This window comes from Paramormyrops kingsleyae, chromosome 22 (genome assembly GCF_048594095.1).
Source record: "Paramormyrops kingsleyae isolate MSU_618 chromosome 22, PKINGS_0.4, whole genome shotgun sequence".
Taxonomy (NCBI): Eukaryota; Metazoa; Chordata; class Actinopteri; order Osteoglossiformes; family Mormyridae; genus Paramormyrops; species Paramormyrops kingsleyae.
In genome coordinates, this window is record NC_132818.1 from 9,404,470 (window position 1) to 9,427,237 (window position 22,768).

Genomic DNA, 22,768 nt, shown 5'->3' on the forward strand with positions numbered 1-22,768 from the left:
GAGCACACACTTACGCATACACCCCAGACACAAACAAGCATGTGTGTTTACTCACCATTGCCCTGCACACAACAAGCCTCCATCTTTGAAAATCTGGTCAGTGATTGTGCAAATAAGCAGAGACTGACCAAATTCTGTAAGCTCAGACCAATATATTACAAGGATAAATAAAACCCCTACGGAGTTATTGATGTGCAAAGTAACCGCAGGATTCCTCTGCTTGATGTGTCAGTTGAGGCAGGGAGGCCAGCTGAGGCAGATGCTGAGGCAGGAAGAGACCGGCCTGCGATGGCGGCAGAGGAAGAGGAGCCCCCAGCAGCCTTTCCATACGAGAATGGAGGCCCCGCGGGGGGGCAGGACCCAGTGGACTCCATCTGGAGGGAGGCGGTGAGGTGTGACGAGCGGGGAGAAAGCAGCGCGCACGTGTGCAATGGCAGGAAGGAGCACGGGATCCCACTTCCTGCCACAGAGCTGGGGGACGCCGCGCTGGTGACGACCAAGACGGTGCAGTAGGCGAGCTGAGAGGGGAGCTTTACCTTCGCACATGACCGGCTTCAAGTCACACGTGTCTTTGCACATTTCGGTTCCGGGCTGATCTGAATGGAAATGGATTTGGTTCCCGAGCACCATGCAATCCTCTGTCATCCGTTTGTTATGCTGAGTGGCTCTGGGATGGCGCGTGGGCTTTCCCGCCTTTGTTTTGACCAAACTTTGGCCCTTGCAGTGAGAGGATCCCACAACCAGATCGCAGAGATGAAGCTAAGTCCGACCATTTACCACCTCTGCTCCTCTGAGCCATTAAAATTTGTGGCCTTTTTAGACTCTGATATTTTGCAGATTACTGAATAGATACACTTATATGTAGTTTTACATTAAATTCTGCATCTGCTTGCTGAAATCTGCAATGCATTTATTTTAAAATATGTGTGTAATCATGAAAATGAGATTTGTCTAATCATAGTCTAAGGGTTCAAGAGCCAATTTTATTACTGCTCTCATCTGAATATATGTGCATTTTAAAATCTATTTCTTAGATTTGCTAGTATGATTTATTTTTTACTACTTAACACACTGTTTCATTAGATTAGCAGAGCTGGCTTTGAACCATTCTGGGCAGTCTTTGTTCCTGTAGCCCAGAGACAGACAGGCCTTACACAAAAATGCATAAATTAAGAAATATTATTTACAGAATGCAGTGAGTCTTCAGTCGTCAGCCTTTTTCATTTTGACAGTTTTGTATTTACCTTGATGTAGTAATAAACAATTCCATTCACCTTGGCAGTTGATCCTTCTAATGTCGACATCTGAAGAGAAATCATTTACGAACCAACGTATTTAGGAGACAACTTCCCGCATTTAACGTAAGATACATAACAGTAGCACATACGAGGCTATGCAAAAAGCAACTTTATCACACAATGCACGGATATTGCCAAAGAATGCTGTAATACACAGGGATGGATTACGGACGGGGCCAGCAGGGGTGGGGGCCCTCGCGAACGTTTTGCCCAGGGGCCCACACAACCCATAATCTGTCCCTGGTAATACAACATTTAGTAACATATCACTAGTGTTGTAGTCAAGACCGCCTAAACCGAGACCAAGACATTGCCGAGACCGGAGGGTATCAAGACCAAGACACTGCCGAGACTTGAGGGTACCAAGACCAAGTCCAAGACCAAGACACACTAAGGCGAGACCAAGACCAAGACTGGTCGAGACCAAGACCAAGACCGAAAACAGACTAGGGCTAGAATCGACATCACATTACCCAGATCAACTGTAGAGAAAAAAGGCATTGCTGTAAAGTGTCATTACTCGTTAAATCAAATTCATGTTATCTTTTTAATTATATTGTCCATATGTCCATATGTCTCTCATTTAAAATCTCCCAGATTTGTCATAGTTACGAGACCTGATAGAAAATAATATTCTCAGCAATCCTCTCCTATAACCATTTTATCAGACCTCGTCAAGGGAAAGAGATGGGATGTACCAGAAAGATGTTCATATTAAGTCTCTTATACCAGGGACAGAGGCCTCGGGTAAGCTATGAATACAGCTATGTAATGATCCTTTGCTTTGAATTGAAGAGAATGAGCCTCCAGATTGACTTGCACCTCCAAGACCGTGCTTTCTAATCAATGTAAAATACCTAATTTATTTGAATTATAACTATGCTATAGACTTCGCGGACATTTTAGGACATTTTTTTGCCGATGTATGATATGATGTGTATGATGTGTGTGGACTGTGAAGCACTGGCAGTGTCCGTGGAGAAAATGTATAAAATGTAACGTTTTTGAAATGGATGCATCTGACTGGTTGCATTTGAATTGAGGCGCGTAATAAATAATGATACTGTTCTGTGAGGATGTGCAGTTTTCTCTTTTTTTCCCCATCCCATCGAGACCGCTATGTCCGAGACCAAGACAAGACCGAGACCAAATAGAGTCGAGACCAAGACAAGACCGAGACCACCAAAAATTGGTCTCGAGACCAAGACCGGTCTCGAGAACTACAACACTACATATCACTAACTATCAGAGCTACATGAAATGCAATATTAGGATATCAATAATAAGTGCTGTGAAATAACAAGTGAAAAAAACTCTGGAAAATCAAAAATAAAGTTGCAAAGGAAAAACCAATAGTATTAGAAGAAAAAAAAACATATATAAAGATCATATACTTTTTTGTGGACAACTGGTTTTACAAGATAAATATAGGATATATGGGTTAAATTTGTTAGATTGACATCTCTCTAGGCAGATGATTGGGAGGCAACATTACTGAGTATATTGTCAAGTTGTCTCACAGGTTCAGGCCCTGGTTGTTAGTCGGCTCTTCTGGTTTTAGTGAAGTGTCACTGACAGAATAATGGAGACTCATTGTCTGTGAGAACCACAGAGCTGGACTCCAGCAGAGGCTGCTTTCGTTGTCACCTGCAAGCAGAGCTATAGGTATGTGGTAAAATCGTTGAGTGTGGGCAAGTGAAGGTACTCCGGTTGGTAGTCAGCCTGGCCTTCGTCCCTCTTCCTCCTCCTCCCTCGGATGGAGAGGGTGTTACTCCTGTCCAGCCCCTCCGTGCGCCCCCGCTTCTCCAGGGTGGACCTGATCATCCCCGCCAGGTCCTCCTGCAGTCTCTGGAAGTTCTCCCTGTGAGGAGACAGGAGGAGGAGAGACGGCCGACGTGAGAAATGGCCGACGTGAGAACTGGACAGCGAATGATGGCGCCGAGGGCTCAGCTGGCTGGAACTCACGCCGCGGGGGGGGTGGGCAGGTTATACGCCTCCCCAGTGACGCCCGTCAGCCAGTAGGTCGTCTCAGTGCCTTTACCCTGGAAGACACATGGAGACCCACGGCTCTCTGGTTAGCTGGAGGACCTTTAATTTCATTCGCATCACGGTTTCCAGGGGTGCTTTAATGCACAGGCTTTCCCAGGCTGAAGCCCAGGGGCCTCAAGGTGCTTCAGCTAACAGCATTTAATAAACAGTCGATAGATTTCACCATTGTCCCCCCACCTTCCCAGTCCACACCTACAACATTAGTAGGGGGTCCTCTGGTAACTCAAACAGGCCAGAGAACTCTGACCATGTCATTTCTTTTCTGGAAGCTTCCCAATCCTGCCTTCTGTGACTCAGTGTATTTTCAGAGCAGGTTTGATTATAATGTACAACAACATGTTACTGCTACCCCCGCGACCCGAACCCCGGACAAGCGGAAGATGATGGATGGATGGATGGAGGTTAGACAGGGGTGGCACAGTTATACACAGCATTGTTGCCACCCACCTCTGAGTCTCCACCAGGATTCCATGTGTCATCGTGGAGTTTCCTCTGGGTACTACAGTTTCCACCCAAACATGCTGAAGCTAACTTGTGTTGCCAAATTGCCCGTAGGTGTGTGTGGTGTGTGAGTGTGCCCTGCAGTGGGTTGGCACCCCATCCTGGGTTAGTCCCTGCCTTGTGCCCATGGGTCCTGGGACATGATCCGGACCCCCCATGACCATAAATAGGACATGCGGTTATAGAAAATGGATGGAAATTTTACACATCTGACACATAGGATATGGTAGATAGAACCAAACTGGAGGGCCCTGCATCCAAAATCAGTCATTCATGGCAAACAGGTTCCATCTACTGCCTGCTTCTTCCACACGATGTCATCTGGAGCCCAAACCGGTCGGTGTCTATAGCTGTGACTTCATTGAAGATTTGCACAGATAACTCAACAAAGTTAAACTGCAAGTAGCTTGTGTTTCCCTTAATCGATGGCATGCGAAGGATAAATGCCACGAGTCATTCTACGCGATTAAGATCCATGCCTCGTACTTCAGCACAAAGTGGGGTTTCCGCAAATTAGTAGCTTTATAAGAACTAAGTATCATTTTATCTTATGTTACCTACTAATTTGCAAATTCTATTTCCATTGCAGTTTAGTGAATTGTTTTTCCGACCTGCTACAGAAACAACATCTGAGGGTTGCGGAGGTGGAAAGTTCAGGTCCAGAAAGTACAAATATCAACCAATATTTTGTTTCAACCAAGCAGCACTTTGACTGTGACTCTTTATACTCAACTGGTTGGTTGAAACAAAGTCTTGGTCTAGATTTTTACTTTCTGGACCTGAACTTTCCACCTCTGGGGGGGGTTGTTGAAATTAAACAGATTTTCAGTTCGCATCTCCAAAATGAACAAAATCTAGGTCGATGGAGAAACCACTGACGTCCGGCTTGCTTACTTTAAGGTAGATCTCCCCTCTCCTCTCGTACTCAAACTTGCAGTCTGTCCTCTGGAGGATTTCAATAGTGGGCTGACTGATGTGGATTCGCAGAGCTGGGGAGCACCAGGAGAGGAGTTTAACTTATTACTGCTCAGGTGCGTATTTATGCATCAATAGTAGACATTTCCGTAGCTTCAACGCATGTATGTGTGTATGTCCTGGGAGCTGGTTCTTACGGAGGCCCGTGGACTCCATCCGGGAGGCGGTGTTAACAGTGTCTCCAAACAGGCAGTAACGCGGCATTTTCACACCCACTACCCCAGCAGCGCAGGGACCTTTACAAAGAAACAGATGTAAGAAGCACAGGGTCACACATGGGCACACATGGTCTATAACAGGACAGCCCCATTCGATGAGCGTTTCCTTTAGCATACAAGTAACATCCTGAATTGTGAACGGTCCACCCTGGCATGTGAGGACCAGCAGACAAAAAGTAACTTATAAATGCTTAAAATATACAATGCTGGTTTGGCAACGCCAAGCACGTTTACGGTGGCCTCTCACGTGATGTCTTGCAGTGATCTTTGTATCGCAAGTTTCTCGTGTCTTTTTGCTTTGGGGGGGGGCCTGCGGCCCTAACCCCTACGATGTGGAAGGGTCGACTAATTGCTAAAAATTAACAAGGCTTTAATATTCCTTTTCAGCTGACCCTGAAGTGGGTGGGGCCTGGTGTCTTGTACCTGAGTGGACCCAGAAGTAGGTGTGGCCTGGTGTCTTGTACCTGAGTGGGCCCTGAAGTGGGTGTGATCTGGTGTCTTGTACCTGAGTGGACCCTGAAGTGGGTGTGATCTGGTGTCTTGTACCTGAGTGGACCCTGAAGTGGGTGTGGCTTGGTATGTTCGAGTTGACCCTGAAGTGGGTGTGGCCTGGTGTCATACCTGAGTGGACCCTGAAGTAGGTGTGGCCTGGTGTCTTATACCTGAGTGGACCCTGAAGTGGGTGTGATCTGGTGTCTTGTACCTGAGTGGACCCTAAAGTGGGTGTTATCTGGTGTCTTGTACCTGAGTGGACCCTGAAGTGGGTGTGATCTGGTGTCTTGTACCTGAGTGGACCCTGAAGTGGGTGTGGCTTGGTATGCTCGAGTTGACCCTGAAGTGGGTGTGGCCTGGTGTCTTATACCTGAGTGGACCCTGAAGCGGGTGTGGCCTGGTGTCTTGTACCTGAGTGGACCCTGAAGTGGGTGTGATTTGGTGTCTTGTACCTGAGTGGACCCTGAAGTGGGTGTGATCTGGTGTCTTGTACCTGAGTGGACCCTGAAGTGGGTGTGGCCTGGTGTCTTGTACCTGAGTGGACCCTGAAGTGGTTGTGGCTTGGTATGCTTGAGTTGACCCTGAAGTGGGTGTGGCCTGGTGTCTTGTACTTGAGTGGGCCCTGAAGTGGGTGTGGCCTGGTGTCTTGTACCTGAGTGGACCCTGAAGTGGGTGTGGCCTGGTGTCTTGTACCTGAGTGGACCCCGATGCGCATCCATACAGGCAAGCTGGGTATGTGGCGTAACTTGAAGCTGCCCAGGAAGGACACGATATCCAGAGCCATGCGGGAGATGTCCACAGCATGCCTGTTCCCGTTCCTGCGTGGAAGCCCTGATGCCGCCATGTAGGCATCGCCAATGGTCTCTACCTGATGTGGAAGGACAATAGAAGGTCTCCAAATGGATGTGAGATAGTGTTCCTTCCCAAAATGGCACCACCCTCCTTACCTTGTAAACATCGTGGTTGTCGAGGATGCTATCGAAGTTCCTGTAGATGTCGTTGAGCATGTCCACCACCTCCATGGGCGTGCTGTACTGGCAGAGCGTGGTGAAGCCCACTATGTCGCTGAAGTAGATGGTCACCTCCTCGAAGAGCTCTGGTTCCACGTGGCCCGTCTCCTTCAGGGACCGCACTACGGGACTGCGGGTGGTAGGTTGGGGTCACATGAGGGTCATGTCACGTTACTAATGGATATTGGCCTACACCTTAGTCCTTTCTGTCTCTCTCAATAACACAAACTAAAGGCAGCTAGCCCTATCTTCTCAACTCAGATTGTAAAAGCTTCCTGGTGGCCTGGGATTGGATTCCAAGTGGTTTCTAAAAACCAGCTTCAGATTTAAATGTCATTTCAGCGTTCAGTGCCCCCGCCTCATGCACACTCACGCAGGCAGCAGCATGACATTGAGGCAGTTGGCACGGTCCCTCTCGGCCTTGTACAGCGCCGTCCGCTCCTCCACCAGGTGCTCCAGGTTGCGGGAGTACATCTGCAGCCGCCGGATCAGGTTGTCCATGTAGCTTTCATTGGCGCGGTCATGGAGGTTACTGCAGAGTTACAGACCCCACAAACGCATACTTGTTTATTCTCTTTGTGATCTGTAAGTCTGAGACATGAGGTGCTGTGTGGCTCAATGAGCTAAATCTTTGGACTTGTAATCAGAAGGTTGCTGGTTCAAGCCCTTGCCTTAGCAGAGCAATCTCTATTGGGCCCATCTGCAAGGATCTTAACTCCCCGAAATGCTCCAACAGCACTGGAAGAAGCACTTCAATGTACTCATACTTGTGCAAATGGCAAATAAAGCATCATTTCCTTCAGATGTGGCAATTGTGTCTGACTTTTCCCAGTTTAAAAAGCTGCGGTCACACACTGATAAGCTTTTACACTCACCTGATAATCTTGCTCAGGGAGCTCTCAATCTTCTTGAAGTCCGGTCTTTTCTCTGGGTCCTCCTCCCAGCTGTTCTTAATGAGTCCGTGCAGCTGTGAGCGTCGGGACACACAGATGGAGGGGTGATGCCCTTGGACCAATTCGGGCACATGGTGGGACGACCGAGGAGGTGGTCAGCTGGAGCGGCCGTACCTCCTGTTCTGCCTCTCCCTGCGCCTGAAAGCCGAGGTCAGGTCTGAAGAAGCATGTGGGTGTGGGGTTCTCCACTCTGAACAGCTTCTCTAAAGAAAGAGACCCATAAAAAAATGACCTCCAGTCACCCAATTCATTACGACAGGGCGCTATACTCCTTTGCTCTCCTTTTGACAGAGCACTATGCTCCTTTGCTTTCATTTTGACCGAACATTATACTACTTTGCTCTGCTTTTGACAGAGCACTATACTCCTTTGCTCTCCTTTTGACAGAGCACTATACTCCTTTGCTATCATTTTGACCGAATACTATACTCCTTTGCTCTCCTTTTGACAGAGCACTATACTCCTTTGCTTTCATTTTGACCGAACATTATACTACTTTGCTCTGCTTTTGACAGAGCACTATACTCCTTTGCTATCGTTATGAAAGAGTGCTATACTCCTTTGCTTTCACTTTGACAGAGCACTATACTCCCTTAATTAATTTAGTGTGCATTATCTGGGCCTTACCTGCCGTGTCGGAGCAGGCCCTGGTGTAGAAGGGGGCCTTCCTCAGCATGATCTCATGTGCGATGATGGCGTAGCTGTACACGTCACCCTTCTGGGAGACGCCCCGCCTGCGCAGGTGCTCCGGCGCCGTCCACAGGTCTGACGAGGGAACAGGAGAACGTGCGAGGGGTGAGGAACCAGGGTGAGCAGGGAAAATCACAGGTATCATTGATATGGAAAAATCCAATGCCAAGGAAGTTGTGGGAAACAGACAAAAACAGCAAGCTAGACAGGACATAAAGGTATAAATATATTAGTGAAACAAACTCAGTGCGCAAAACAGAAGGTCTACAAGTGTAGCATTATCTAAATAATCGAATCTTCTGCGAGATAAAAAGCCCACAGCAGTCACAAACGTTTAGACTATGGTATCTTCTTCTGTGGTAGAGTGAAAAATTAAAGTCATGTTGTGCTTCCAATCACTCACTTTCAACTGATAATGATATTTTATGATATTTTGTTTATTGCCTTTTGTACAGGTCTTCATATATCATCTTATTCTCCTATAAAAGACAGAGTGACAAAGGGTTTATGGTTATCGTATAGTGTCAACCAGTTGTCTGGCACCCCTGGAGCACGGTTTGGGATCTTTGGGCCTCACTCAAGGGCCCAAATGACATATGTTCACTCTGCAAGCCACAGGTTTTGAACTAGTGACCTTCCCATCACAGGTGTGGAGTCCTAACTCACAGTGCTTCACACCGTCTCTGCTTTATGACAGCAGTGGGGTTTATTACTGCTTATTAATGACTTTTTATGAGAGTAGGTCAGGCCTTGCCTTTGCCCGGGACCAGGATGGTATTACAGCCGAAGTCGGTGATCTTCACCACCATGCGGTTGTCCACCACACAGTTGGTGGACTTCAGGCGCCCGTGGACACTGATGCTGCTGGAGTGGAGGTAAGACATGCCCTGCACGGGTCACCGTGGATGACAACCTAAGTGAGACACTGGCTACAGACATGACCTGATAACCTAGAGGTTATTCCTCTTGAGGAACTAAGTTCCTGCACTTAAGTATACAAGGACGCATTGGAATGGTGTAAAAGTTACGTAAATCAGGCTAGTTTACGCATTTTTTCACGTGTTGGAATGGTCACCAGCCTGCATGTCACCTACTCACTGCATCAGATTTACTTCCATGTGTTGAATCTCAGATTAAATTTTCCCCTGTAATTACACTCATTTCCTGTGTACAGACACATACCTTCTGCTCATACAGTACCTTGGCAATGTCATACATGACCGAAGTCTTGAACTCCAAGTCCATAAAGGTGTCATCTGGGTAGGAGATTTTATCATCCAGTACATACTGCAAGGAGGAAAGGTATATGGAAGAGAGCTGTGGGTTTGTGACGAGAAGAGCTTTTATTAGCTTGCTAGCTGTAAATACGGCCATATATTCAGTCACTGGGTAAACCCAAATGACAGGCCATCCATCACGGACAGTCCAGCCGGGTACTTCCATTCCTACCCTCAGGGATCCCCGTTCGCAGTACTCGAATACCCCAAAGACGCCGTGCTCGAATTTGACCGTGCCATAGAACTTCGTCAAGTTGTAGTAGTCGATGCGTAGCAGCTGAGGAACGAGAAGGGGGAGGCTAAGGGGGGGCAGGACAGCAAGACTGGCACAAGTAGGCGGGCCAACACTGGTGGTCATGTGACTTGATTGGTAGGTAGTCCAGCAAATAAAAACATGGACATGTTACATGAGGCCCTACTGTTGAACCTGTGAGTGTCGTAGCTAAAATATTACGGCCTATAATATCCAGGTTATGCTAAGAAAATGAGTGAAATGGCTGCAAAAAGGACAGAATAACATACAGATGGGGGACTAGAGGGTATGGCCGATGAGCTTTACCGCATTGAGCTCGATCCTCTGGGTCTCGCTAAAATAGCCGTCTGTGTGGTAGAGCTCTTTAAGGATCACAATCTGAAAGGATAAAAGCTTTGTTATGCGTCTCTCACCAAACTGCCTAATTTTATCACGATTCCTTCAGAGCAAGACAAAGATGAGGAAGCCAGAGGAAAATGGTTGCGGACTACATGCCGAGTCATGTAACAGGACCTTTTTGTCGTAGCGAGCCACATGCATTCTCTCAGTGCTCTCTTTCCTGTGGTCTTCATCAATCTGTTACGCAAGAAATAGAGTGGGATTCATTTAAAGGAAACAACAGAAGACTATTATTATTAAAACAGTCCTCCAAGGGACCCCTAATCCCACATTTCTGTGACACACCAAAATTAATTCTGAACAATATGGATAATTATCAGAAGTGGATAGTTCAGGTCCAGAAAGTAAAAATCCAGTCCAAGATTTTGTTTCAACCAACCAGTTGTGTATAAAGAGTCATAGTGACAAAGTACTCAACTGGTTGGTAGAAACAAAATCTTGGACTGGATTTTTACTTTCTGAACTATCCACATCTGATGTTGCACAAACTTAATTATCATTTGTGTTGAAAATGTACCACCACATACAACAGGATAAAAATATATTTGGAAGCAAAACATGAGCTACATGGACCAGGGATGAAAGTCAGTAATCCATGACAAGCTGGAAGAGAGGAGTAGGGTGAGAGGAGCTTGTTTTTGCCCTGTGGGGTGGACAGGGAAGGCCTCACCTTCAAGGAGACTAGGCTGTGCTCCTTCCCATCCACGGGAAAAATGAGGCCAGACTCGATATGGGACCACCTCTTCTTGATCTCACGTGCTCTTTTGTTTTGCCTACAGCCCGAAAGATATTTTACCACAGCAATGAGCTGCGGATGAGCTGTCCACTGGTCAGCAGCGGTATGGGGTATAAAAGGAGTCAGAAAGGGAATTTGAAAGGATGGGATCTAATCGAAAGTGCAGTGTGAGGTTAGGGGGCACAGTTACCTGTAGAACACGAAAGCAATGGCTGACATCACCAGCAAGACGATCCCCAGGATTAGCACTACGATGTTGAGCTCTAGAGGAGTCAGGAACAATGTGGTCTACCCAAGTTAGGGATTGATGATAGATACGTTCATAACCTATTTCTAATCTATACCATACTACATCATGAAACAGAGGATGTTTCTCAATACAAAGAATGCAAGATCGTACTTGAGGTCTTGGCAAGAGCGGTCTTGCTAACCTGCCTCCCAAGAATAAACTTGGGGGTGCAATGAATCATGCGATTTGTCTTGTTTGGTGATGATGCAACACATGTATCCTTGATATTTGGGGCAAAAACGACATCCGGGGATTTTTACCCTCCTCTGTATTTCTGTTCTTAGTATTGGAACTGGTCTTCGACAATGGAAGATGACGTAAGATGGGTACGCACTGTTACCGTTTACTGGGGGGCGGTCATCCGGGAGACCTCCATCAGTCCACAGGAAGCAACAAGGCTTCTCATTGACGACTGTGGTCACGTTGGTGGACGTGTCAAACTCAAACAGAAGCTTGTACTGTAGGAAGAACAGGTCACATCTGAAGAGAGGGGTGGAGGACAGGGACATGCAGGGGCTGGGGACCGCTGACCACCCGTCCCTTTAACCTAAAAGACTGAAAGTGCCTCCCTTTCGAGGTGCCCCATTAAAGCTCCTTAAAGATCACAATCAGAAGGGACACAAACTGTGTCGTGTCTCTCGCTTTACGAGAGTCTGATCCCTGGGTTTTACTGAATATTGATTTCAGCACCGGCAAAACCATTTCACAGTAGCTCAGTCATATCAGACTTCAGAATCCTTATTCCTCTATTCCTGCACCTCATCTCTTCCCCATTTTAAGAAGCAAAATACATCATCTTCCCTGCTTTTTCATGTGCTACCTGCACTGAAATTAACATTCCCATCATCCTCTTTTCTTGATCTTGACAATGGCATCCACAGACCATTAATCCTGATGGCTGTGCTGTGATTGATAAATGTCAGCTTACCTGATTGTCAACATTGTCCACGTAAAGGATGGAAAGATTCACATCCCTGTCCCCATATTCATCCAGTACATAGTGCCCAGCCATTCCTGAGCAAACAAATACATGTGAATATACCACGTTTTTGCTCCCTCCCAGCTCTCTAACAGACAGTCCACGTTTTTGCTCCCTCCCAGCTCTCTAACAGACAGTCCACATTTTTGCTCCCTCCCAGCTCTCTAACAGACAGTCCACGTTTTTGCTCCCTCCCAGCTCTCTAACAGACAGTCCACATTTTTACTCTAGAGCTGGCGAGCTCTGAGGGAGTCCTTGAAGACCAGTTTGAGAAACACTGATCTAGTGGCCCTACCAGAAGTAACCAGTCCATGTGAGGCTTATTCTGTTCTAGAATGTTCTTAATACACCCTACAAAGTCAGTGTCCTTCCCAGGAACACTGTACCTTCGAAGGAGATGTTCCTGAAGGGACTACTTGTCAAGACCTCCTGCTCGACACTGTTTTCCATGCTGACGGGGGGTGATTCTGCCATCTGCCTTAGCACGTGTCCAAAGAGCAGGACACTGTCATGATACCCTATGACATAGTCACTCAGTCTCTTTATCTGGGGAGGAATGATGGAAAACCAGGCAGACATGAGAGACAAAGATCAAGAGATGATTGGGTTGTCCCTATTTTAGCCATTGTATTCACCTTATAGTAAAAGACCTTGAGACAATGAAGTAATACATATGAAATATTGCAAGGACCATGGGAAATTTTCTCAAATTTTAGACTGTTCAAAATAGCCCTCTTTCGCCTCGATGACAGCATTGCAGACGCTAGGCGTTCATTCAGCTTAAAGATGTATCCACCTAGAATGCTTCTCCAACAGGCCTGAAGGACTTTCCACAAGCTCTGGCCACAAGTACTCTTCTATCCATCTCATCCCAAACCAGTTCTATAGGGTTTAGGTTGGAGGATTGTAGAGGGCCAGGTCATCTGTCACAGCATTCCATCTCTTTCCTCACTCACAAGATAATACGTACTACCTAAACTCGAGGTGCACTTAGGGTCGTTATAAAAAGAAATTTCAGTAGGTGTGCCCAGAATTTTGACTGGCACTGCATACACCCGAACATTCATTCAAATGTTATTCTTCTTGGTACTGGTACAACCAAGTCATATTATTAAAATATTAAAAGGAAAAAAAAATCAACACAATAACCCCCAGTACCCAAAAAGTTAAACTATAAAAGAGAATTTATAAAAACATAGGCAATGTCTTACCTGTTCTAATCCTGAAAGGTTGTAGGAATAACTGGAGTAGTTTCTCTGGTATGGTACTGTGAGGACTAGAACATTCTGCATGGCTGAGTCAGCTGTCGTGTTTCGATGGTAGTCATGGCTGGTAAGGAAAGAAGTTATTTTAGACAGAATTTCAATCGCTGTTTTATTCTCAGCAAAACACTAGAAAAGTACAGTAATCGCCCCCTTATCAGAGGGTGATATGTCCCAAGACCTACCATGAATAATCAAAACCGCGGAAAATAGCAAACCATCCGCAGACCCCATATATAACGTGATTTTTGTGTGTATACATATAATGAAGTTTAATTGATAAAGTACATTGTACATTATTACACAATACTGTACAGTACCTTACTCTCTCGAATGAAAGGGATTCTGGCGTTTTAGCCAAATTCTCAAGAAACGAAAATATGAGCAATGAAAAAATATATCAAGGGATGACGGAGCAACGAACATCATGCTTTATATACATTTTTCATAAAATTCACTGTGATAACGTGGCAACAAATGCAATTAGTGAGAACGCTAGATGTAGACTGGATGAGAGGTCTGTGGGAAGGCGTGGGTAGGAGGACAGAGGGAGAGGTCTGTGGGGAGGCGCGGGTATGAGGACAGGATGAGAGGTCTGTGTGGAGGCACGGGTATGACGACAGGATGAGAAGTCTGTGTGGAGGCACGGGTATGACGACAGGATGAGAAGTCTGTGTGGAGGCACGGGTATGACGACAGGATGAGAGGTCTGTGTGGAGGCACGGGTATGAGGACAGGATGAGAGGTCTGTGTGGAGGCACGGGTATGAGGACAGGATGAGAGGTCTGTGTGGAGGCACGGGTATGAGGACAGGATGAGAGGTCTGTGTGGAGGCACGGGTATGAGGACAGGATGAGAGGTCTGTGTGGAGGCACGGGTATGAGGACAGGATGAGAGGTCTGTGGGGAGGCGCGGGTATGAGGACAGGATGAGAGGTCTGTGTGGAGGCGCGGGTATGAGGACAGGATGAGAGGTCTGTGGGGAGGCGCGGGTATGAGGACAGGATGAGAGGTCTGTGTGGAGGCGCGGGTATGAGGACAGGATGAGAGGTCTGTGTGGAGGCGCGGGTATGACGACAGGATGAGAGGTCTGTGTGGAGGCACGGGTATGAGGACAGGATGAGAGGTCTGTGTGGAGGCACGGGTATGAGGACAGGATGAGAGGTCTGTGTGGAGGCACGGGTATGAGGACAGGATGAGAGGTCTGTGTGGAGGCGCGGGTATGTGGACAGGATGAGAGGTCTGTGTGGAAGCGCGGGTATGAGGACAGGATGAGAGGTCTGTGGGGAGGCGCGGGTATGAGGACAGGATGAGAGGTCTGTGTGGAGGCGCGGGTATGAGGACAGGATGAGAGGTCTGTGGGGAGGCGCGGGTATGAGGACAGGATGAGAGGTCTGTGGGGAGGCGCGGGTATGAGGACAGGATGAGAGGTCTGTGTGGAGGCGCGGGTATGAGGACAGGATGAGAGGTCTGTGTGGAGGCGCGGGTATGAGGACAGGATGAGAGGTCTGTGGGGAGGCGCGGGTATGAGGACAGGATGAGAGGTCTGTGGGGAGGCGCGGGTATGAGGACAGGATGAGAGGTCTGTGTGGAGGCGCGGGTATGAGGACAGGATGAGAGGTCTGTGGGGAGGCGCGGGTATGAGGACAGGATGAGAGGTCTGTGTGGAGGCGCGGGTATGAGGACAGGATGAGAGGTCTGTGGGGAGGCGCGGGTATGAGGACAGGATGAGAGGTCTGTGGGGAGGCGCGGGTATGAGGACAGGATGAGAGGTCTGTGTGTGACGCATTTTCATCATATTACAGCCGGTACTTGCTTGGCACACACTGTTTGAAACTTATGAACTGTTTATTTCTGGAATTTTCCAATTTTTTATTCGGACTGCGTTGGGTAACTGAAACTACGGTTATGTGGGTCACGCTGTAACTGAGAAGGTCAGACTGACTTGTAAAGGTCAATCAGAATGAAGAGTACGCTGGAATCCAGCTTCACCCCCCGTGTCAGATCGAGGAAATCTTCCTGACATCCACAGAGGATGAACACTGCACAAGAAGAGCAAAAACATCTTAGTGTGTCAATGTACTTGGGTCTGTCAGAGGAAGGTATTTTCTGTGCTGTTTTGCTGGCCGTTTGGACCTTGGAGAAATGAGAGGGGCATCAAATACTCTGCAAAGGAAAACACTTGGGGCCTGCTGGGTGTCGATGGAAATGTAGCACTTTCCCTATCCGGTCCTTGGGGACCCACAACCAGTCCACATTTTTGCTCCCTCCCAGCTCCCTGCAGCAAATATGTGGGTGGACTGTCTGGCAGGGAACTGGGATGGAGTAAAAACATGGACCGTCTGTGGGTCCCCAAGGACCGGACTGGTAAGCACTAAAATATAGTGATAGAGGCTTATACATACAGTTGCTTTCCCTGTCTTTCTTCTGTAGTTTCTCCTTCACCTTCTCCTTTGTTCTCAGTATTTCCTTGCTGATTGAGTTGTCAAAATCTAAAGCATTAATATACCTGCATTTGATACAAAAAAAAGCATGTGATGTCGTCACCTGTTTCCATGTGTTGTACAGAAATCAAGGGAAGGCATGTTCCCCTTACAAGTGCTCAGGTGCGCATGAAGCATTCATACAGAGATCCCAGCATCCCCAAAAAACACATGGTTTACATATCACTAGGTGGAGTGGTGGCTCTGAGGCTGGGGATCTATGCCAGCAACTGGAAGGTTTCTGGTTCAAGTCCTGAGAATGCCAGGAGTGATCCTACTCCATTGGGCCTTTCAGCAAGGCCCTTAACCTGCACTTGCTTCATCCTGGGTGTGACGTTATTCTACACTATAGCCCTGCAAGCAGGTCCTCCAACTTACAGGGAAGAGCTTGGGGTTTCGTGGCAGGATTGGCGCTCCAGCCACCAGAAGATAACTCACACTGGTCCATTTGGACTAGGGTGGTGCTGAGGTATCACCTGCCACACAGCTGCACTCGGGTTCTCATCCCTGAGGTGGTTTGTTGTGTGGTGGGAGCAGCATCGCGCTGTAATCAGTTCCTGCTCCTCACCTTACTTATTACTGAACCTTAGACAAGAAGTACGCTTAGATCTTTTATTTTATCTATTTGGGTCAATTATTGTTAGCAGTGCAAACATTCTTCAACCTTTGGACCAGGAAACTTCAATCCTAAACTTCTGCCAACTTAAAGGACTACAGATTAAGCTGTCAGCTTAATTTTAATTATTATATTGAATGTTCACTTATCCAGTGTGGCCTGAAAATCACATTTTCCTCCCTCAAAGCTGAACTTCTTTCGGATTAAGAGCTCACACAGACAGCCTTTACAACATTGGTCTCGAAACACCTCGGCGCTGTCATAAAATACCATAAATCGCCACTTTATGATAATTACCCAAAGGGACAGACTGCGTTGGCAAGCATGCGAGCTGGGACCTCACCAGAAGCAGTCCTCTGTGTTGTCAGGCTTCTTGTAGATGAAAACGGTCTCCCATCGCGGCTTGAGGCCCGGGTGAGTGAAGTTCCAGAAGTACACGAAGAAGCTGGAGATCTTGCGCGCCGGGGGCAGAATCCGGGTGAGGTTGCCCTTGTAGTCGCAGGACAGGCCGAAGCTGCCGGCCGAGATGATGGGGATGCTCAGGTTTATCCCGACCTCCGCGCTGAAAGACGCAAACGGGAGCCGAAGTGCTGGTCAGCAAACGGAGCTCAGTCAGGCTGCACCACCGGCTTCCTGGCTTAGTCAAAAGCACGTATTCAGAAAACATGCCCATTAAAACACCTTTGTTACTCTGAGACTTATCCCAACACACTGCTGTAATCACTGATTGATGCATCAAAATTTATTTACAACTTTTATTACTTATCCTTTACATGATATACTGTAATAATTCCAAGGGCAATCAAAATGCAAAAAATCGATACAGGGGAAAACTAAAAAAATATTAAAGCAGCCCTATTATTCGTATTTTCTCTGTTCATGATTTTATTTTTGGGTCCTACCAGAATAGATTTACATAGCTCAAAGTTCCAAAAAAGCATTGATTTTTATCATACTGTACATCTCTATTCACCCTCTGTCTAAAAGACTCTGTCTGAGCTTTAAGCCCCACCCCCAATGAGCCCTTTGTGCTCTGATTGGTCAGTTCGCCCAATTGGTCCACTTGCCCTGGAATTTCCGCTCCTGTCTTGCAGCCTGCAGCCAGATGCTATTGTGCAGACTAGTGATGTGGTTATCCGTTACTTTTGAGTAATCGTTACTACCGAGTACTCGGCAGTCTAGTATACGTTACTTAATACTCGTTACCCAATACTCATTACAACTTGGGTTGACTATGCATACAATAATGAATGCTGCTACCTATACTGTACCATATAGTCCGTAAGCCTACAGCACTTTGCAGCGTCGCGTTAGTGTGGATAATTTGACACATGATGCTATTGCTGATTGTACGAACTTGCAATCACGATTGCTTTCTCAAAACTGAGAGCCTATATAAAAATATGGCCTACTGAATAAAGATTATAAAGAAAAATCTGAATGTTGTCATTTCTATTATAAATATTTATGCAATAGCTAGGTCTATTCTAACAGTTAAGTAACTATATAGGCTTATCATGCATCAACTCAAAAGTCAATGTGCTGTCAAGCTGCTATTACCTATTTATCATACAGTTTTGAACAAAGATCGTGGTTCTTGTTAAGGAACACGATCATTTGCACTTTTTCAGATGACAACAGTTGTTCTGACGAGTTGAGCTACCTATCGAAACGTGCTATCGAGCCTTTCTGCACATGTGCAGTTCCAGGGTTAGGTTTTAGGGGTTAGGGTTAAGGTAAGGGTTTTAGGGGTTTCTGGGGGGTTGGGGTTAGGGTTAGGGTAAGAGTTAGGGTTATCGATTAGCAGTACGATAGTCTAACTCAACAAAGTAGCTCAACTCGACAGAACACCGGGTACGTCTCTCGTTACTGGCAAGTGCCGATTGGGCGGTTTGATCAGTCATTTAGTTACTGTCAGCAACGAATCATTGAACGGCTGAATACTCGTAACGATTCGTAACAGCCTTGTATTCATTACTTACTTACTCGTTACTACTCAAATCTACACCACTACTGCAGACAGATCCTTGCAGGTGTCACGAAGTGACCTCACCATGTCACTGATATAAGGGCTGGAATTCCAACGCAGAGTTTCAGGCAGATTAGTGATGAGTGGCTTTTGTAGTGAGTTAATTACCCCCTTTGGTGTGTACTTTTGGCCTTAGGACTTTGCAGACCATTTACATGCACAAAAAGCTGTACAACACACTAAAGGAAAGGGGAAAACCAGAAAAGCATAATATGCCCCCTTAAATTGGTTCTGTTGGGAAAACAGGTGTAGAAAATAAATATAATTATGCCTGGACTTGGCTATAAGTGCTATGATACTGTTAAATCAATAGCCGTATATGCGGATTTATGGTATTTTACGACAGCGCTGAGGTGTTGTAAAACGGCGTAAAGGTCGCCTGTGTGAGCTCTTAATTTGAAAGAAGCTGGTCCTGGGAAGTTGACTTGTTCTCAAATGAAACAGCTTCATATAACTCTTTTTTGGTACTTGTTCTTACATTTTTAAATCAAGTAATACTTTACCCTCTTTAGCTGTTTCCCAGTTGGCAGATCGGAAAATATTGCAGCAAGGCTAGAAAAGTCAGTGAGAACGATGAGAGGAGAAGACAGAAGGAGGAAGGCAATAAGGTGTGAGAGGTGTGAGAGAGAGCGACGCGTCGTAGGACTCACTCGACGAGCTGGAAGGTGGCGTACGTGCAGGACGGTCCCAACATGGCGCAGCCGACCTCGTTCTGTTTCTGCAGCAGACGCGGGAGCACACGATATATGCTAAGACACGCCAAAAAGATCCCGTAAACGGTACGCTTTATATGGAATTCCAACTATGGGGCATGAATAAAAACGACAAGCCTCTTTTGGGTTATGTCTTTCAAAGAAGTTTCATTAATTACTGCAAAACACCAAAGAACAATACATTTAGAAAAATCCAGCCTATCCCAGGTTACATAGGGAACAATTCTGGTGTGCACCACCAATGCAGACCATGTCTGCATACACATTAACACATTACTGGTAATTCAGAAATTCGCCTGTTGGCAGGCAATAGATGGACGTCTATGCATTGTAGGGAGATCCCTGATTTGGATTTATACCGCTGCTGAACGTGACAGCGTAGCGGCACATATTATAACACAATTTAGAATCTGTTCCTACTATAATTGGTACTCCTACTTACAATCAGCTCCTTTAATATGCCCACGCCCCCGCAGGCACTGCTGGGACACCCCTTGCGTGTGTACAGGGAGGTGTTGAACCCACGATAGTTAGCAGTTAAGCTGAAATTCACACCTAAAAAAAGTACGTACAGAAGAGATGGTCAGTCCAGTTAAATGTTGATTTCATTTGGTACCTACCTTTCCAATCGTGCTATGAAAAGTGTGTGTGTGTGTGTGTGTGTATACAGTACTGTGCAAAAGTCTCTGGCTGTCAAAAACGATGTTTAAGTGGTCCTCATGTTGCTTTAAAACTATGATATCGTGTTTGTCAGTTTAGTGTCAGATAAGCAGACCTTATACATGTCAGCGTAACCATTTGAAAACTTCTCCTAAAGTCACCCCAGTATTTTCTGCAACCGTCCTATATACCCGTGTAATTTTGACCATGTTTAGATAATCAATATATGATTCAGTAATTAATAAAGTTAATTAATTTAGAGAGCTGGCGGTGACATTTATTGAATACATGGAATGGCTGAGGTGCCCTTGAGGAGAGGTTTGGGTACTGAAACAGTGATCTTCTAGCAATCATACAAGAACAGGAGAAATTCTCTTTAGATTTTATTGTTTTACTGTTCGTTTGCATATGCGCTACTGTTAAATTGTTTTTTTTTCTGAGCAGCTATACACTTACTGCCAAGATAAATAGCTTTGAACAATTTATTTGAGTGCCTAAAACCTACAGTCAAATAATATAATATACATATATGCACACACACACACACACACACACACACATATATATGTATATATATATAATTGTCACCTGCTGCCGCGTTTAGTTCTTTGTCCTTTTCGATGGCGCTATCCACCGCTAATTCCACGTCCTTCATACTCCACTGCGAGCCGTCATCGTCCTCCAGCAGCACGACATTGAGGATGTACGTGGAGTTGAGACAAGCCAGGTTGAGCTGCCTGCCGAGGGCCGCCGGAGCGAAGACGCACAGAAACCAGCAGGCGCCCGGCATCTCCGCTGCGAGACGCCGCTCACTGCCGCTACTGCTGATGCTTGTGGAGGAAAAAAAACAGATACACAACGTTATCAGAGATGCATGTTTTAAGTATAAAGTAATAAAATAAAAAAATAATAATTATTATTTTTTTAATAATATAAAATGTTAGCTATGGGTATAATTAGGGTACTAAAGTTTTCGTTTAAAAGCTGCCGAGTAAATTAATTGTTTTGAAAATGAATTTAATTTCACGAAACTTTAGCCATTCAAATTAAATGTATTACATGTTCCAACCAATATCTGCATGATTTAATTTATCATTTCCCTTTACAATCGTTACCTTCGAGAAGGTAGAAGAGATCCAGTTTACTTCGCAAATGGTTTAAAAAATCGAGTAAGCGCTGTAGACGAGGAGTAAATATGAACGATGTCTCATGTACTGTATTCTCATACAGGTGGAATAAGAGCGTTTCATTTTATTGCCCTGTTTTGATGTTTTTGACTCGTTAATGAACAACCGAAGGCAGGGGAAATTTTGAGGAACAAGGATCAGGAATAAAAGTGAAATTGAAATAAATCATAATGTATACATGAAAGACCAATTTGCATTAATAATATGAAAGTAGATAGTTACGCCCTTATTGCATGCTTAGGCTATATGTAGGCTATATTTATACAGTTAGCGTAGTGTAAAAGTGAAGCGCATTTGTACGCTAATGTAAATGAATATGAGAGCAGGTAAGAAGAAATAAAGCTGAAGGAGCAATGATCTGTACGAGAAAATTCTCTTAGAGACTGCAATTGGTTTAATGTTAAATTAAAATGAGCATGGGAAAGAGAGAACAAATAAGCCCGAAATGACTATAAAAAAGAACGACAGCGCGAATTAGCGCAGGGATTAAGGCGTCAGCATGCAGTCGCCGTAGTGGGACAGCTAAACAAAGGTTCCTGGAGCTGAAAATGAAGGAAGGCGACTGTCAGATAGTCAGTCTTATAATAATGTTTCTCACTCACATTTACATGTAGCTTATATTTACACGGCGAATATTTAGGCACATGACACATCTGGGAGGTTTAATAACAAGGGCTCCTACTACCGGTGGCTGCAGGGAGACTAGCAGCGAAGATCAGCCTCGGCGTTTACCGTCCTGTGGGTCCATTGACCCTAGAACTGTTTATTTCTTATGAGCCATTGTCACGACCTGTGCGGGATTCTCTTAAGTTTTTGTACTGCTTGTAGTAGGGAGGTGTTCTTGTGAGTAGCCTATATTAAAATGTCCCGCAGCAGCAGAAACTAAAAAATAAAAGCTAATAGGAAAAAGTGCATCAAATACTCTGTTTACAGCGCCGTTTAACTATTTATTTCAATTCCGCAGTACAGGATTAGTGCTTGCAATGCCGTCGTTAGGTTCGATCATGGCGGCTCAGCTCTGAACTGTACAACTCGACACCCAAATTACATTTATTTCCACCACTTTGTCTCACATCATCACAGATTTTAAACCCAAGGCTGTTTGTTTTTTCCCCAGTTAGCAAGGCAGCTGCTTCTATTCCCACATCGCACGTTTGACCTTCTTACAATATTTGTATTGCTATACAGCAGCTAATATTTACTCTGAGAACTACTGGTTTAAAACATTTTATATACATATTTTGAATAATACAGTAATACAGGTCCCAAAGAGCTTTGCAGTGTATTTTTGATTTATTCAAAATAATTGTATTGAAATGTCACACAATTGTTTGCAACAAACAGCAGCTAGTTCATATGTTTGGGTACTTTGCAATCTATTGTGTGTGTGTGTGTGTGTGTGTATATATATATATATATATATATATAGAGAGAGAGAGAGAGAGAGAGAGAGAGAGAGATTTCTAGTCTCCGGCTTGGTACCCCATCCTAGGTTGTTCCCTGCATTGTGCCCATAGGCTCCAGACTCTCCGTGACCCTGAATTGGACAAGCAGATTGAGAAATTGGATGGATGAATTTTAGTTCTCCTCTCTGCTGCTTTCTGTGATACTCTTATGCAAATTGATTTGTAATACAAAGGGAACCTGTTCTACATACTGAAGTCAGCTTCATTTTGTCTGCCCAGAGGTTTTTAGTTAAA

The 22,768-nt window shown here is 45.5% G+C and overlaps 1 protein-coding gene across 4 annotated transcripts; it reads right to left on the reverse strand.

The window, feature by feature from the left end:
- Positions 1–1,216: 1,216 nt before the first annotated feature.
- On the reverse strand, positions 1,217–21,106 carry LOC111853175 (guanylyl cyclase C-like). 4 transcript variants are annotated; one of them, XM_072704937.1, is made up of 28 exons: positions 20,997–21,106; positions 20,470–20,711; positions 19,664–19,776; positions 19,159–19,226; positions 16,823–17,041; positions 15,786–15,889; positions 15,326–15,422; positions 13,331–13,448; positions 12,506–12,665; positions 12,069–12,154; positions 11,481–11,598; positions 11,042–11,114; positions 10,786–10,888; positions 10,230–10,292; positions 10,023–10,094; positions 9,636–9,740; positions 9,387–9,473; positions 8,941–9,073; positions 8,124–8,261; positions 7,611–7,699; positions 7,419–7,510; positions 6,917–7,075; positions 6,481–6,673; positions 6,227–6,401; positions 4,961–5,059; positions 4,743–4,837; positions 3,264–3,340; positions 1,217–3,159 (listed from the first exon to the last, which is right to left on the reverse strand). In XM_072704937.1, the coding sequence occupies exons 2-28, from the start codon at positions 20,669–20,671 to the stop codon at positions 2,958–2,960; spliced, it is 3,240 nt and encodes a 1,079-aa protein (XP_072561038.1). In that variant the 5' UTR covers positions 20,672–20,711; positions 20,997–21,106; the 3' UTR covers positions 1,217–2,957. The 4 variants fall into 4 exon arrangements, with proteins under 4 accessions (XP_072561038.1, XP_023685583.1, XP_023685582.1 ...); XM_023829815.2 differs by having other exon boundaries at positions 11,475–11,598; XM_023829814.2 differs by having other exon boundaries at positions 9,387–9,740.
- Between the last annotated feature and the right edge of the window lie 1,662 nt (positions 21,107–22,768).

Excerpts from the sequence above, each read along its gene's own strand:
- LOC111853175 (XM_023829813.2), bottom strand. The coding sequence starts at position 20,671 with ATGCCGGGCGCCTGCTGGTTTCTGTGCGTCTTCGCTCCGGCGGCCCTC. Across the intron at positions 6,674-6,916 it reads AATGTCATGCTGCTGCCTGC|TCCCGTAGTGCGGTCCCTGA; the intron begins GTGAGTGTGCAT and ends TACCACCCGCAG. Across the intron at positions 3,341-4,742 it reads GAGGGGAGATCTACCTTAAA|GGTAAAGGCACTGAGACGAC; the intron begins GTAAGCAAGCCG and ends TGTGTCTTCCAG.